The sequence below is a fragment of the Meleagris gallopavo genome, chromosome 1 (genome assembly GCF_905368555.1).
Source record: "Meleagris gallopavo chromosome 1, MGAL_WU_HG_1.1, whole genome shotgun sequence".
NCBI classification, from domain to species: domain Eukaryota; kingdom Metazoa; phylum Chordata; class Aves; order Galliformes; family Phasianidae; genus Meleagris; species Meleagris gallopavo.
In genome coordinates, this window is record NC_139404.1 from 21,681,151 (window position 1) to 21,697,146 (window position 15,996).

A 15,996-nucleotide genomic window follows, 5' to 3' on the forward strand; every position below is an offset into this window, starting at 1 on the left:
GGGCTGTGCCGCGAGATGGCGGCGGGGCCGGGCCGGGCCCTGGGAGGGTGAAGGTGCGGGGTTGGCTGCGAGGGTGTCGGGCGATGGGTTCAACGGAGGGGCGGGCCGATGGGCTACCGCAGGCTGCGGGTTGTCTGCCCGGGACCATCTGAGGGCACGTCATGAGAGCTGGTGGGCTCATCTCCTCACAGGTTCTATGTTGTAGGTCCGCCTCTTAGGATGACAGTTCTCGCAGCCTCAGTACTTCCACTCTTCCTGTGAAAGTCTGATCCTTGTCCTTTGTATTGGGACAGACTTTTAAGTTCCAAGGCTTACCGCGTCTTTGTTGGGGTTCTTCTCTGTCAGCTCCCTCGCGCGCTTCCTTGCTTCAACAGGAGATGTTTGGTTGGTTGCTCTGTGTAGTTGTCAATGCCAGGATGTGCAGCATTGCAGGGAATTGTCTTTTGCCTGTGCTGAATAAGTGATATCTAACACACACAGGTTTGTTTTCCCCAAAAATACAGAGCTAACACTTAGCCTGCATCCCTCTGCCAAGTTCAGAAGTTGTCATTTAAATTCTGCATGACGCTTGAGGAGGTTCCAGTTCCGGGTTCATGCATATATAAACTATGCACTTACAAATTTAATATGGATATTTCTATTTTGAAACCTAGTGTTTTCATCAAACAGTTCAGATTTTTTTTTTCCATGCTCCTTGTAGAGGCAGATTTCATCATTTTAGAAAATGCAATGTGTGACGAAGCTCACTGGTTACATCTGCCCAACCACAAAAATTTGAAGCTCTTGTGGCATTACTGTCAAGAGCAACTGGTCTGGGCTATCTATAAAGGTGACAGATTTTTATGCTTTTTCATGCCCTGGTTGTATATACAGCCAAAATGACTCATAATGTATTTCTGTGTTGTTTTGTTTTGTTTTTTTTTCTTTTTTTTTTTCTTTTTTTTTTGGAGATACTTATTTACCCTTGTAAATTTAATTAAACATCTGAAAAAGAAAATGTAATGGAGAACTGGCCTTGCCTCCCAGCGCTGATGCTAGGGAGTTGTTTTTCATTGCTTCTTTTTATTAAAAGTCTGGAGGAGTGCAGACATTTATTAAGTGACGAGTCCCAAACAAAGAACTAGTGGCTTTTTTTTTTTTTTTTTTTCCTCCAACTAACCTAAGTTGCTGCCCTTGATACAGGTAATCTCTTTGTTTCAAAGCTATCCCCCAGTTTCTGTTGAACAGCCATTTTGGGGGCAAGGTGCTGGGCTAGGAAGAGTGATCATTGAATCTGCTACAATCTTGCTATTTCTAATGCTTATTTTAATGATATTTTCATTGCTTTGCATATTTATGAACTAAATTATCAAACAGGAGATTTGTTTCAGCAACTGGAGCAATTGTTTGCTCATACTTAAGACTGAATCTAGCTAAGGGTTGTGTAATTTAGTGTTTTCCTGAATTGTGGAGTTTTTATTAGAGATTTGGCAGTTGCGCTAATTATTTCTATTTCTTTTTCTTATGGTCTAAATCTTTTATGCTAGATAAAAGATCAAGGTAAAATGGTAGAGCGTTAGCCTTAAAGATTCATAAATTCAAATGAACAATATGGAAGTCATAAAAGAAGTTTACAGAATAGAAGCAAAGTTGAACTGCAACAACCAACAAATATATAACTTTAATTATTTTTCTTAAATGGAGTTATGTTCTAAGCAAAACAACTAGTGAATTTAGTTTCATAACTAGCTAAGAACCCTAAATTTTGCTTCTCTTCTGCAGTAACCCCTATTTTCCTCTTTATGTCCCTGTGTTAACTTCCTGATCCAGAGCTATACATGCACCCGAGGCAAACCGCCTTCAGCAAGTTGAATGCATGATGCCCAAGTAGTTGGCTCAATATAGTGGCTTGTTGTTCCCTCAGTGGGGATCTAATTCATGTTCCTCCCTCTTCTTGAGCCACTACCTCCTCTTAAGTCTGTAGAAACTGAATAGGTGAAAGCTTCAGCCTGTGCTAATTGAAATTCCCCTAAGGTTTTAAAAACACTGTGAAAGTGGATGGCAAGACAAAATCAGAAGACAAAAAAAATTTCATGACTCTTTTTTTCTTAGGTAAAGAAGTAAGTTATAAAGTGGTGAACTGAAAAAGATGAAAAGCTTTGGTGTTTTTGATTAAAGGTAGAATTGCAGCTTAAAACTGAAACGGTGATTGTGTCTTCAGGCAATTTCTGGGCATGGTACAGATCCTGAAAATTGGTGGCATGATAGAAAGGGAGGCGTTTGATCAAGTCTTGCATTAGAGAAGAGGTTAGCAGAAGTCAGCTATTTTGCTTGCTTCTTGGTAGCAGCCAATTGGCCATTCAGTGGGGATCACTGGAGGCATGAGTGAAAAAGCTGGAGTAGGAAATAGATTATTCTTATTCTGGTTGGATGGGTAAAAGTATTTCAGGAAATATTTCATAGGCAAACAACTCTTCTTTGCTTTTCTGCCACGTATTTTGTTATTTTAAAAACTTGTTTCAGCCAAAGCAATTATTGATTTTTTGAATGACTTGATTAAATGTTTCTGGCAGCATCAAAACTGAAAACGTAAGGATTTCTCCCATATCTACGTATCACTCAGCTGACAATGTGTGGAATAAAGACAGGCCATTTGTACAAGTACTTTCTGAGAGTGACGTGGTTCTGATTACTGCATCAGGGGAAAAATGCACATAAAATAAATCAGTCAATATTTTTCAGGAACTCTAAATTCTGGAATAGTGCTTAAATCTCACAGTTAAGCTTATATAAGCAATATGTTACAGATACAGTAGCGTATTCTGGAAAAAAGTATCCTCATAAAAGAGCAGAGGAGAAGCAGATAAATTTTCAGACTAATTCGGTTACACACTAACTGAAGTCTTTCACGGTGTTTAGGGCATCAAAATATAATATATTAAAAATTCTTGGTGTGTTTGCCCAACTTCAAAGTTCTGAAATCTTCTTTAACGCCCCTATTTTTGTGACAAACTATGGGACTATGAGAAGCAGTTCTTTAGTTTACAGGCTGCTTGATGATAGAATATTGCATGAGAATATTGTATGTGAAAGTATTACTACCTTGTTACAGTTAGCATCTCCAAGCATATTTGCTCTTGCTGTTGAAAGCCTGACCCAAGACACAGAAGGCCACCATTCATTATCCCCTGTGACTGTAGGCAGGCCACTTAATCTCTCCAGGAAACATTTAACTGCTGATAAAATATTTCATTTTTCTGTCTTCCCTATTGAGATTTACACACTTTGGGACCGGTTTAGCTATGTTATGGCAATACATAGCATGTGCTATATTGAGTTTTTCAAGTTCTCTGTGTAGTGATAATAAAGCAGCTTATTTTATTGTGGAGACTTGCTTGTGTTATAAAAATGATAATAAGTGATACTACGTTTTGGATGGTGGTGATGATACAGAAAAATTTGACCTGAATGAATACATCAGATACAAACATTCGATCAGTACAAGATGATGGGGACCCACATGTCTAGTTCTGAATATTACCAAAGAGATCAGATTGTCTGTAGCTTAAGCCTGGTTTTTAGTGACAGCTGTAGATCTTAATGAAAAGAAGCCTTCAGCTGAATGAAATGTTTAGGGAGGAGAGAATGAAGTGGTGTCTCACTCTCGTTTTTTCAAGTTTGTCCTGATAAACCAGCTCTTTGGGGGGGTGAGGGGGGGAAGTAGAATAAACTATCTTTTCCGCTACCGAGGCACTGCATTGACAAGATGCTGGTCTTCCCTTTGTAAGCCAGAGTCAAGCAGTTGCTTTGCTGATGAGAGAGAGGCTGTATTGAAGGTCTCTGTAAAAGCATTGTAGCGCCCGTTGGTGTCCATGGGCATTAGTTGTGCCCTCTGCTGGCTGCAGCCTCAGAGATTAGTGTGCCTCTTTATAGTTTTTCTCACTCCAGGGAAGAGAAACGTAAAAAAGGATTTAGGTATGGGTTGTTACACTAGCAGAGTAGGGCGGATTGAGATTTTTAACTGAAGAACTCTATGTTTTGGATACCTATCTTTGGTATATTTAGCATGATAACTGAAACAGTGCAATGGATTTACAGACAGGCACCCTAAGTCTGTACATTATTAGTCCAGTGCCTTTAAGAACTTGTTGAACCCACTAAGGTGCTTCGTATTTTGTTGTGGCATTAATATTGTTGTTATGTGAATGCAGACAGCCCTTAGCCTCCCTTTAAATGGGTGGTTGTAAGGTGCCTGCCTCAGGAAATCATCACTATATACTGGCAAGCTGTCATCTTGTCTCAACCTGTTAGTAGCCTGGGGGAGCAGCTTGCTCCAGAAGGAGATTGCCAACATATGGCATATTTCTTCTGCAGGTCTTGAAGTTCTGTTGCATAAATATATTTTCTGAGATAGAAACAAAGTCAGAGAAAGGTGACTACGTATTGTTTGATGTCCAACTGTGGAGCAGAAACAAAATACTCAGTATTCAAAGCAGTGGTTCACATTAATCTTCATACTGTCTGTTTGTGTCTGATTACTAATCAATAAATACCTTATCAGTTATAAATTAAGGGATATACAAGCATACACTGAAAAATGTTATCTAATTACTACTGGCAAAGAAGAACTATAATCAATAAATAGTGATAGTAGAAACACATTAGTGAACATAATGATATCCAAAGTTAATCCCTTAAGCATGCTAATATTGATGGGTGCCCTTTACTTCCCTGCCCTTTTCTTTCTCATATGTGATGAGAGGAAAACAGATGCAGGAAGTTTTTGCAGTTCTGAGTACTACTGACAATGAAGAAGAAAAGTAGCTGCTCAAAACACCTACAGAAAATAACTGTTCTCTAAAGACCTAGATCCTTGACTGACAGACACAAAAGCTGAGGATTGTCTTGAATTCTTCATGTTTACATAATTTTTCCTAAAGAAAAATATCATTTCAGTGAAGTATTTCCAGCAAAATAGAAGGACTTGCTATAGCCACATGGCAGAAAATACTTAGATGTGGTAAGGCATGAAGTTAGATCAGTTAACCTTTTGAATTCTAGCCACCTGTACACTGCTTTTGAGTAAGATTTACAAAAAAAAAAAAACAAAAAAAACACACCTACAACAAAAGGATAGTAATAATGAGATTATTTTTTCTTTAAGAAAAATGAAGCCATAGTTTAATAAAGTTGCACATTTTTAAATGTATACAATACTATTTTGGAATTAAACAAACTCATGATTCTGCCCTGAAATCTCAGGTCAAATATTTGTATTCTGTATGCCTGAAGGAAAGAATTTAGTTGCTCATTGGTGCTTTGTAACTGAATATATTTCAAAATTATGTGACTGTCTGCTGTCTTGTTGCTTGTATTAATACTGTGATGGATAAAGATACTGGTACACACGTAGTAGGAGTCTAGGAGTGTCTAGGAGTTGTATAGTGTGCATTGTACTGGCTTGAAATCTCTGACACAATTCCTTTCTTATATATATACAGCAGTACATTCCAGTATGTTTCAAGGATTAACAAAATTTCCTGGATGCTTGGGATACTATCACATCCTAGGCTGCTTGCAGAGTGGTCCTACTGGCCTGTCTCTCAGAATCTCTGCACATTCTTAGTTTTCAAACAGAGAAGCAAGGAACTGTAAGGCAGGGACTAGTCTGTGGTCTCACTTGTGTTCAGATTCTGTGAAACCCAACAGTCGTCTCCTGTGAAAGTGCCAGTATCTTTGACTGTCCCACAAAGAGCAATACAATAAGCCAGATCCAGAGAAACATAATTTTAATGAAAATACTAGCAAAATTTGTACACATTGAAGAAGGGCACTGAAGGTGGTTGAACATCTTTCATTTTTAGAATTTTTCATCAAACCCAGTTTAGAATTCCCTATTCCCAATTCCTTGAGTATTACCAGCCTGAGTTATGCCTGGAAGGAAGAGGAACAAAATGATGAATGGTAATCAAAGTGAACAAATGCTCATCTAGTATTTAATCTTTTTAAAAACACAAGAACATAAGAAACTGAAACTATAAGGCTACAGAGACAACGGTGATTACAGGAAATGCAATTAATGGAAAGTGATCGGTTTTTTTGTTTGTTTGCTGTAGGAGAACACAAGTTTGGCTTTGAACGTAAAGTAATCCCCAGCAATAGAAGGAGTAGCTCTCCTTTTTGTTTCTTTTCTCTGTCCTTATTCCATGAAAACTCTTGCTGACTCCGTGGTGACTCTTTGACATAGAAAGAGGAAAGACAAACATAATGCAGAACTCAATAATGTGCTTCGAAAATACTCTAATTATACATGTCAGTTTACACAAATCTCTCTATTGTAAGAAGTTTGTAGGATGTAAGCATGAATTTCAGGTACGTTTGAGTAACACATAGATTCAAAATGCTTGGTAAAGCATTATCCTTCGGAGCACAAGATAATTGCTTATGATGGAGCCTAGGAAGATACATTTCTTCGGAGAGTTTTTGCGATGGTTTGCTTTCCTCTCACTTGTCTTATACTTTTGTTATTCCAGCTGCTCTCAAAAAAAAATTAGGTGAGATCAGATAGATGTATCTAATCTAACATATCAGTTACTGTGTTCTTTTATCTTTTCAGAAAGGCTGTCCATATTCCCTTCTGATGTACTCTTTCATTTCTGCAGTTCACTTCCTCTTCACCCACTGGGAAGTTTAGGTGCTTTGTCCTAACTCTTATTTATCTTCTCTTTCCTACTTCTTCCCTTGGGATTTCATAACAAATGCTCTGCTTGCTATTACTTGGCTGATAGTAGGTAATATTTTTGGCAAGACTTGTAGATTTTGTGATGCTGCAAGCTTACTTATCACAAAGTAATACAAATTCAGTGTCCTGAAGTGAGCTAGATATTTACAAAGAAGCCTGACCTCAAGAAACTTTTCAGTACATGATTCAACAATGCAGTGCAGCCTTTGAACTAAAACTCTATATGCTAGCGGAAAGTGTTAGCCATGTTAAAGGATTCTGCTAAAACAAACCAAAAAAATATTTTGTATAAGTCATACATGCTAAGACATTATCAGTGAAGTTTCCAGGTTTTAGAAATTCTTTGATAATTATCTCAAGCTCAGCATGAAGCAGAGGGACTTCAGATGTGGCAATAATGCAGACGAGCACCATGGCTTTTGTTTACCCAAGGTCAAACATCCATTAAAAGCTGGAGTGACAAAACTACATTTTTACAGAAGTGATTAAAAACCTGCTGGCTTCTTTTGTTCTGGACAGTTTGCTACAAATACATTTTTTACTTCTTAGTCTACTTGTGAGATTGATGGCAGGAGTAACTTTGACTCGTGGGCTCAACAGTGTAAGTGCAGTGAGAAAATCATTACTTCCTCCTGATAACTTGCTGTCCAAAAGCCATTAAACATTATTTCTTCTTAAATCTAAAGTCTTCATCTATTTTTCTGCACATTATGACTGACAACACGAACATTTGAAGGCATTAGATCTAATATATATTTTCTGCTAGATTTAGGCATTAGGTTTTTCCAAGTAAAGGGCTGCTATATTGAAATGACAGATCATTCTGTTATGTTGTATCTATGTGAGATGATGATTTATTTATGCAGATCATGCCTAGCTCTATGGAGACATCTTTAATCTATCAGTGCCAGCAGCCACTCTTTACCCATTAGAAGTCAAGCCTTCTATTAAGCATCTGACTTAATAATTTGGAAATATTATTTTATCAAATTAACTGCAGTTAGTTGCTTCTGAATGCTTCAACTGGCTATACGGAAATCATAACTGGACTCTTGATGTGAAACTGAGAGTGATTTTCTTCTGAGGTTTATATGTGATTTCAATAAAATAATATTAAGTAAATAATCTTATTGTAGCTACACAGATGCTATCGTAGCTACACGGAGTGGCTTTTGGCAGATCATAGGCTTGAATAGCTGATTTTCTCTGAATTCCTTGTGAATATACCAAGTTCCTTCCTGTCTCTTGAGGAAAATATAAGCTGCCTAGCCTCTGCATGACAGTTGAACATCTGCAGTGAAATCATAAATTGCAACCCATAGTTCTCATGTGTTTGCTATTTCTGCTCAGAATTGAAAGTGGTTTCACACCGTGGTCTTCACTATAGTGTCCTGGATGATGTGCTTTCTGGCCTCTTCTCCAGATAGGTGTATTTCCTCTATTACTATCTTTCCTGTCAACTGCAGTCTGCTTTTCTTCCCAGGTGATGGCACACATTGACTGCTCTCGCCAAGAGAGCATTTGGGGCACAAAACTTTCTATGTGCCAGGGGAGGTAGTTTGGGGTTTTGCGAACAGAATGGATAAAAAATCTGACATGATTGATCGTAGACACTGGACGTGAATAATGAGAGTCCCTGATCCCCAGCATCACATCTGCCACTATTCAGTTTTCATAAGAAGCAAACTATTTTCCATGAAATAGACTGAATAGGAAATAAATCAGTGTAGAAAATGTCCTATGCGCTCAGGCTGCTGTCCACATGGCACAGAGGCAGTCACATGCACTTTCCAAGGCTTGCTGACCAAAGAAACCAGGTCTAATAACCTGTGCCATTAGGGACTGAGGAAGTAGATCTGATGAGTTTTGAGTATTGGCCAGACAAAACAACTGAGAGCCAATAAGAAAAAAAAGCAGAGAGCTTGAGAGAAGAAGAGGAGAAGAAAGAAGGAAAGATTAACTGCTACAGCTCCAATTTTACATAATGAAGTTGTATTAGTTAGAAGTCAATATTTACATTAACTTTTGAAGAGTTAGGAGTATATTCAATTAAAAGAAGAACCACAGTGTAGATATTGTAAAAAAGTTTTTTTTTTTTTTTTAAAGGGGGGTGGGAGGGATACCTTCATCATAGAAACATTATGTTGCAAAGATCCACAATATAAAGTTAAGCCAAATATTTTTAATAGCTAGTGTTCAGATGGAATGAACACAGAGCATTAACTCTTGAGAATGAAATCCAGATTAAGATGGATTTAGACGACTTAATTTGAAGTATACAAAGTGGTACTATTCACAAATGTGTTCTTCAAATGCAACTGTTAAAAATGTCAACTATTAAAAAACCAAAAAAAGTGTTCCTCATGCTGAGTTATCATTTCAGCAGGTATAATCAGTGTATACAGACCAGTATATTTTTGGCACAAATAGCAGTTTATAGAACTAAACTGAAGAATTACATTCAAACTGAAGTGTTACACAAGGAGTAGAAGAGTTACCTGATACAGATAAGACTGCAGAGCTGCAGCTATTTTACACCTTCTAGGAATTATTTTTCTGTGCAAATTAAACACAGCCAAGAAAAAAATATTCACATTTCTTTGAGTCATTTATATTAAGGTTCTCAGAATTAGTATTAAAAAAAAAAGATTAAATATATTTATCTTATAGGATGTAGAACTACCAAAACTACAAGTCTCATTTGCTTCTACATCATATCTAGTGGCTGCTGTGACAGTGTTATATTCTGCAGTTGTTAAATGCAGTATACTACTTCCAGTGGCAGGTTGGAAATCACCTATTTCAGGATGTGTAGATAATGTCACCTTAGTCTGAGAGGCAAGTGGAAATACGGTTCTGTTAGACAGGTTCTTTTCTTTAGAAGCGTCTATATTAGAAAATGAATTTGAGGATATCTGAATGCAAATTTCTTCTGAGATACAAGCACGAAGGTAATGGATGTCATTGATATCAACCCTGGGTTCACACCTGTGCCCTGCATAACAGTGGCAGTCAAATTTTTCTATGAATGTCTGCAGATCCTGAAATGCTGGTTGCCCTTGCAGAGTGTATTTTCCATCCTTTGTCATTTGAATGACAATATTCTCCGGGTTCAAGTGAAGATAGTCATTGGAATTCCATTTTTTCCGTGCACAGGCACCAGAGTCTTGGCATACTACCTGGCTGCAGATTTTGGCTGCCATTGTGACGTTGATGAGGTAAGGAGTCAAAGTCTTCCTAAGGTAGTTGTCCAGAGTCCTACAGGTGTTCTGTAAAAAGAGTATCATATCTGAAAAGTTTAGTACAGGAACTATTAGAATGCTGTCTTTATAGAAAGAGTACTGTAGTGGATATCTATAAATGTTTTTCCTGAGGTTTTAACAACAGTTGTAACTGGTTTTTGGAAGCAGATTTATCAGAGAAGTTGCTGTATAATCCAAGGATCACAGTAAATGGAGATTTTACTAAAAGCACTTCTAGAAGATAGTAGATGACTTTAAGCTTTCATTTTACCTGTGTGAGATTCCCTGTAGCCTTTCGAATCAGATGCATTTTAAAAAGCTGTATGAATGATTAATGTTCCTTTTTATGTGTTTTGAATATTTTGAAGGTATCTTGAGGGGAAAAATAAACAATAAAACCACCTTACAAAACAGTCCTTCAGCCTAAGCAAATAATTTTTCTGTTAATTCACCTTGTGATAATCTTCAGTTTTCTTCTGAATAGCTGGACTGCAGGAATGGGGAGCTCTCACAGCATTTTTGAATGGAAAGGATTTTGGGAGTATGGTCAAATTAAATGTATGCTAAGAGAACATCTAATTGACCATGAAGCTGGCATGTATGCTGTATATGCTTGTCAAACCAGAGGTTTGGAGCATTCTTTGTTTCTGAAGCTGTATGCTGTTAGGGCATTTGCCTAATATACCACACATCAGTAGACAGATAAAGCTAATATTTACACCGATGGACATCATCTCAGTGAATCTGAGGTATATGCAGTTGTTTGTTTTTCTTTTAGATGAAAAACCTCCCTAGAAAATTTTGCTTGATGCAGTTTGTGCAGTTGCTTACAGTTACTATGGTAGCTTGTGCAGTTGTTCACAGCCAACACCAAAAGTTCAAAAATTTGAAGCCTTATTCTGAGTAGTCAGTGGCAATTTTCATTAGCCTTAGATGGGCTTGGTTTTTGGTCAGTGAAGACAGTAGATCTGCTGACAATATGAAGTCATCGCTTTTAAAGTAGAAGATATGATGTAAATAATTGTAATCATTTTCTTTATCCTTTTCACTTTATTGCTCTTTAAAAATATCACATAATAATTAACCTGGCATACCTTACTTTGTGTTAAATTCATATCACCCCAAATCACAATTCCAGAAGCACCCAGTGCAGCAGACTCGCCAATGGTATTTACCAGGTCATCCTGAGAATAAATGAGGAAAGAATCATACCAGGGTATGTAAACCATAACATACAGGCTGAAGATAAAATCCATGTAGTAAATTACATAGCCAAAATAACTACTATGAAGACAGCAAGTGATTATACGCTATGCAAACATTCTGCTCACAAATAACACTGTTTTGTTCTGAGATGGAGTTGAGCAGGTGATACTGGAAAATACTGACAACTGTTTTCAGTTTATACAAGGACTGCTCTGAAAGTAATGCCTCTTATTTTATTATGTTGGCCCATGATATCAGAGGCAGATGTTGGTAGGATGGCAGCAGAGCTTGAACCTTCCCAGCAATATTCCATTACATGTTGTTGCTGTGTGACAGATGGTAGCAGACGGGCAGTCTGACAAAATGCTTTCTGACGTTGAAGTGCAGAAGTGAAGCAAAGGTGTGTCACTGAATTTCTCCATGCAGAAAAAATTGCACCCACTGACGTTCACTGATGCTTGCTGAGCATTTATGGAGACCGAATAGTGGATGTGAGCACAGTGAGGCAGTGGTGGTGTGTTTCAGCAGTGACAACAGTGACAGTGGGTCACCTCTGCTGGTGCATGTATTTATGAGCTCAGCATGCAGGCTCTTATTCATTGCTGGAGTAAATACGTAACTACTGGTGGTGATTATGTTGAAAAATAATGTTTTGTAGAATTTGCTCTACCAAATAGTGTTATTGTACTCTTTACAGCTGTTGTAGTTTCCATGGAAATAAACAGGAGGCATTACTTTTGGAGCAACCTATATATATGGTTAGAAAGCCCATGTATTCCACCAACCATTTTTATTTTTTATTCCTATGTATTGTTTTCTGACTGCTCAGAGCTGATGGTAACCAATTTCAGTAATGCTGCCTGAAGCGCAAGCTAGAAAGCACAGATGTATGATCTTTTTAAATTTAATTTAATTTCAGTTCTCAGAAAGTGCTGGAGCAGAAAAGTAGCAAGAGCAGAGCTTTCACCAGCAGGAATCTCTTTTCTCAGGAGAATGCCTCTGACCTTTTACAGAGATTGATCTGGGAAATTTGTTTCTGTTCACTTCTTTTTCTAAGGGTCAGCTATTAGCCCAGTCCTAATAAAGCATTTAAGCCCATCTGGAATGGTAGAGGGCTATAGACAGAAAAAAAAACAAGGGGAAAAAAAATCTTTGTGAGAGGCACAACATGAAAAGGCAGTATGTGAGTGTTGGAGGATTTAAAGAGAGTAACCAGGAACCCAGCAGAACTGCTGACAGAATCTCCTGCTCCTCACAGGTATGCACAGAGGTGGGAGCAATGCTCAGTAGTGCTCTGTCCAGGATTTGGGAGGGTACTAGACACAAGACAGTCACCAAGACCACAGTCTCTAACCTCCCCCTCCCTGTGGCCTGGAGGAGATTCATCAATTTGGTGGTATGTAAGATAGTACAGGTAAGTGAAGAATGTTCAGAAAAAAAGTAGCCAGAAGTGTAATAAGATGATTAGAACTTAGATCCTAACCTTGGCAAACCCGTGATTTGCTGAAATGCCATTTAGGAAGCTAGCATAGTGTACCTAAGGACAGAATTTCTTCACTATCCTTAAAACCTATCAACCAAAGAAAGAATTCAAAGCAGTCTTTTGTCCTTGTTTTGGTTTTTACAAACTGATTTTTTTGCATCAGGATTTCAAATCCTAAACAGGCAAGAAAATTCTTCAATTCTGGAAACTAATTAGATTATATCATCATAAAAATCAGATACCTGGGAGTGGAAAAATGGTAATTTACCATTTAAGAATTTCTGCAACAGAAATTATTTAGTTTAATATGTACTACAGAATTCCAAAAGAAGAAAAAAGTGAACATTTTGGACAAAGAAGTGATGGTTGAATAACCTCTCATTTTTCAACTGGAGGCTGAGGAATGGGAGAGGTAGGAAAGTATAAGATCTTACCATAGTCACCCATAGGTACCTCCACCTCCTCTAACAAAATCAGGAGAGATACACCTCATATTTATTGAAGAGAAAAGCGAGGAGAAGGAAACACTTATTGTAAGACAAAAAGAAAAACTTTCTTTTATTGTTTTTCCTCTTAAGAAGTAGATGTTAGGCCAGCCCAGTTTTATTAATTCTCTTTGGAAAAGGTTATTCTTTCTTCTGAATTAATGTACTGTAATATGCTCTCTAGATGCTAATAATTTGCTGCAGGTAGGGACTGCTCAGAGAGTAAAACATAAGTTGATAAATATCATAAGGTAGGATTGAAAATAGACTTCTTTCTGTTCAGTTTGCTCAAATGTACTTGGTAGCTTTTTTTTTATATATATATTCTTCTGATACAAATTCATATCTTTTCTAAATAAGCATCCTGTGATAATTTGTTTCCATTATAAGTTTGAAATACTTAAGGTGTAGCTCCACTCACCTGAGAGAGGTATTCCTCATAGAGATCTGTGAATACTGGTCGTGTATATACAAAAACTGGAAGAGGATGAGTAGAATTAGAGACATACGAAACTCTGATGGCTTCTTGAACTCTGTTGCGAACAAAGAGCTGGGCATTTCTGGAAGATCTTAAGGCTGTTTCTAGATAGACAGATGGATAAAGTGCTGTGCTCTTCTCCCACAACCAGTTAAGCTCATTATTTCTTGCTATTTCAATATCTAAACAGGTTCCTGTATAATTACGTGGATTTTGTTTGTAATCATAGTTATAACAGTCTGGGTAAAGGTAGTATCCCCAAAGACGATTTGGTTTCATTGCTATGCCCAGTTTTAAAGATTCCAACATAAGAGATCTTGCTGCAGCTTCAAATTCCTTTTTAGCTATAGTCCTGGCTTCGGCTTCTGATAGACTTATGTCTCTCTGCTGAACCAGTTCAATAGATTCCTGCCTGTAAATGTCTTTTGATCCCCAATTCCTTATCCACACAGGTCTCCAATTTTCCCAGTCAATGACAGCTAATCCAAACTGTTCATCTGAAGGAATATAGAACTGGATATCCTCTCTGGCTTTTTTTAAATGATTTTCCAGCAGCGCGAGTTGAGGGAGTCCTCCATTGAATGCTTCTCCTGTGACTTCATTTTTGTATGGATAGTAACCAAGCCTGTCTGGATAGAATAGAGTGATGTTTTGCCCAATGGATGTCTTCAGTGTGCTTCCAATGAAAGAAAAGAATGACATGTCCAGCTGCACTCCAGTCCTTTCAGTACAAAGTTCTGTAGGAGCATTCCAGATGGAAAGGAAAGGTGAATTAGAAAGAAGTGGACGAGCTCGTATGTTCAGAGATGAGCAGCAAGAAACTAGAAGAATGGTGAACACCATGCCAGAGGCTATGGGATATGTACAAGTAACACAGATACCAAAATTTTGTATTTGTCTTAGAGTTTCCATTGTAGCATGTGCAGTGGCATTAGATGATTGTGATCAGACAAAAATTGAATGCTCTCTGGGTTGCTGAGAAGTTTGGTAGCTTGTTAGAAGCTGTACCATACAATAAGGTTTTTCAGGTTAAAGCAATTAAGCAATATGCCTGAGGTGCAGAATGGACGTGTCCTTTATGTGACTCTTTCTACCATTTCTGACTGCAGGAAACTTCTCAACAATTTCTAAGACCTAATGCAGAAAAAAAAGAGAAAAAAAAAAAAAGTAGATAAATAAGAGGTGATAAATCTTTCTTTTCTAACTGTGAAACAAACACTATTTTTGGTTTTGAATTTATTGTTATCTTTGAGTAAAACTCTCTTGAAGGAAAAGCACAATGTACAATCATAGAAGAAATAAACTTCATAAGAACAGATACAAAATTGTCTGTGAAGTGGTATCCAATGTGTCATGGATTGGAATGAGTATGCTCAATAGTAGTTCTGATTGTGGCCGTGACTGATATCTGTAAACATGAGTGTTCTCACAATGTCTTCTTTTAATCAACAATAACTTATAAGTAATACTTCTCACCTGTCTCAAAATTAAGTTTTAGGTCCTAATTGATTAATTTTGCAGAACTCTTAAAGGAAGATCCAAGATAACACAAAATTGGAACCAGAACGTTGGCACACATCAAAGAAAACAATCCATATAAACTCATTTAATTCAGTGAGGTATCTGAAATATGAAAGGCACTCTATCTTCTGTCCAGAAGTTCTTAAACAGATTCAAAAGCTGTGTATCATCTTGGCATATGGCTATCTATATTTTTGCTGAGGCTGGTTCACATTTACAGATTAAGTGTCCAAAAGGCCAAGTGTGCCCAGGAACACAATGCATTAGGAAACCTGAGGTCACGCATGCATACGCAGTGAGCAGTCACACTTACTTTTAGTCAAGAACATAATGATAGCGGTGGTGGTTGTCTTGGTTTCAGCTGGGATAGATTTGATTTCTTCATAGTATCTGGTATGATGCTATGTTTTGGCTTTAGGAGAAAAACAGTGTTAATAACACACCAATGTTTTAGTTGTTGTTGAGTGGCGCTGCACAGAGAGAAGAATGTTTTAGCTTTTCACTGTCCTGCAAGTGAGGGGACTGGAGGTATGCAAGGAGCTGGGAGGGGACAGTACCAAAACAGCTGACCCAACCTGGGATCCAGCCAAAGGGATTTTCCATACTATATGGCATCATACGGAATTATAAAACTGGTGGAGAGTTGGCTATGGCAGCAGCCTCATCATTAGGCCATAGAATATTTAAAGCATATGAGAGCATGGAGGAAAATACAGGAGGCACCATGAAGTGGGCACATCATCCAGATAATTAATGAAGATGTTAAATAGTACTGGATGCTGACTAAAACTTCTGCGTATATTGCCAGAGTGAGGTCTCCAGCTGGACATTCTGGCACTGATCACAACCCTTTGAGCTTA

At 37.7% G+C, this 15,996-nt stretch overlaps 1 protein-coding gene across 1 annotated transcript; it reads right to left on the reverse strand.

Moving 5' to 3' along the window:
- Positions 1-9,200: 9,200 nt before the first annotated feature.
- Positions 9,201-14,626, reverse strand: LOC100541798 (hyaluronidase PH-20). Its single transcript, XM_010706286.4, has 3 exons — positions 13,559-14,626; positions 11,058-11,147; positions 9,201-9,990 (listed from the first exon to the last, which is right to left on the reverse strand). Exons 1-3 carry the CDS (start codon positions 14,525-14,527, stop codon positions 9,331-9,333), a joined length of 1,719 nt encoding a protein of 572 aa, XP_010704588.3. The 5' UTR covers positions 14,528-14,626; the 3' UTR covers positions 9,201-9,330.
- Positions 14,627-15,996: the final 1,370 nt, after the last annotated feature.

What these genes read in the sequence shown, in the direction of transcription:
- LOC100541798 (XM_010706286.4), bottom strand. Translation starts at nt 14,527, where the DNA reads ATGGAAACTCTAAGACAAATACAAAATTTTGGTATCTGTGTTACTTGT. An exon ending in ATGAGGAATACCTCTCTCAG is followed by an intron (nt 11,148 to 13,558) that starts GTGAGTGGAGCT and finishes ATTTATTCTCAG; the next exon opens with GATGACCTGGTAAATACCAT. An exon ending in TGAATTTAACACAAAGTAAG is followed by an intron (nt 9,991 to 11,057) that starts GTATGCCAGGTT and finishes CTCTTTTTACAG; the next exon opens with AACACCTGTAGGACTCTGGA.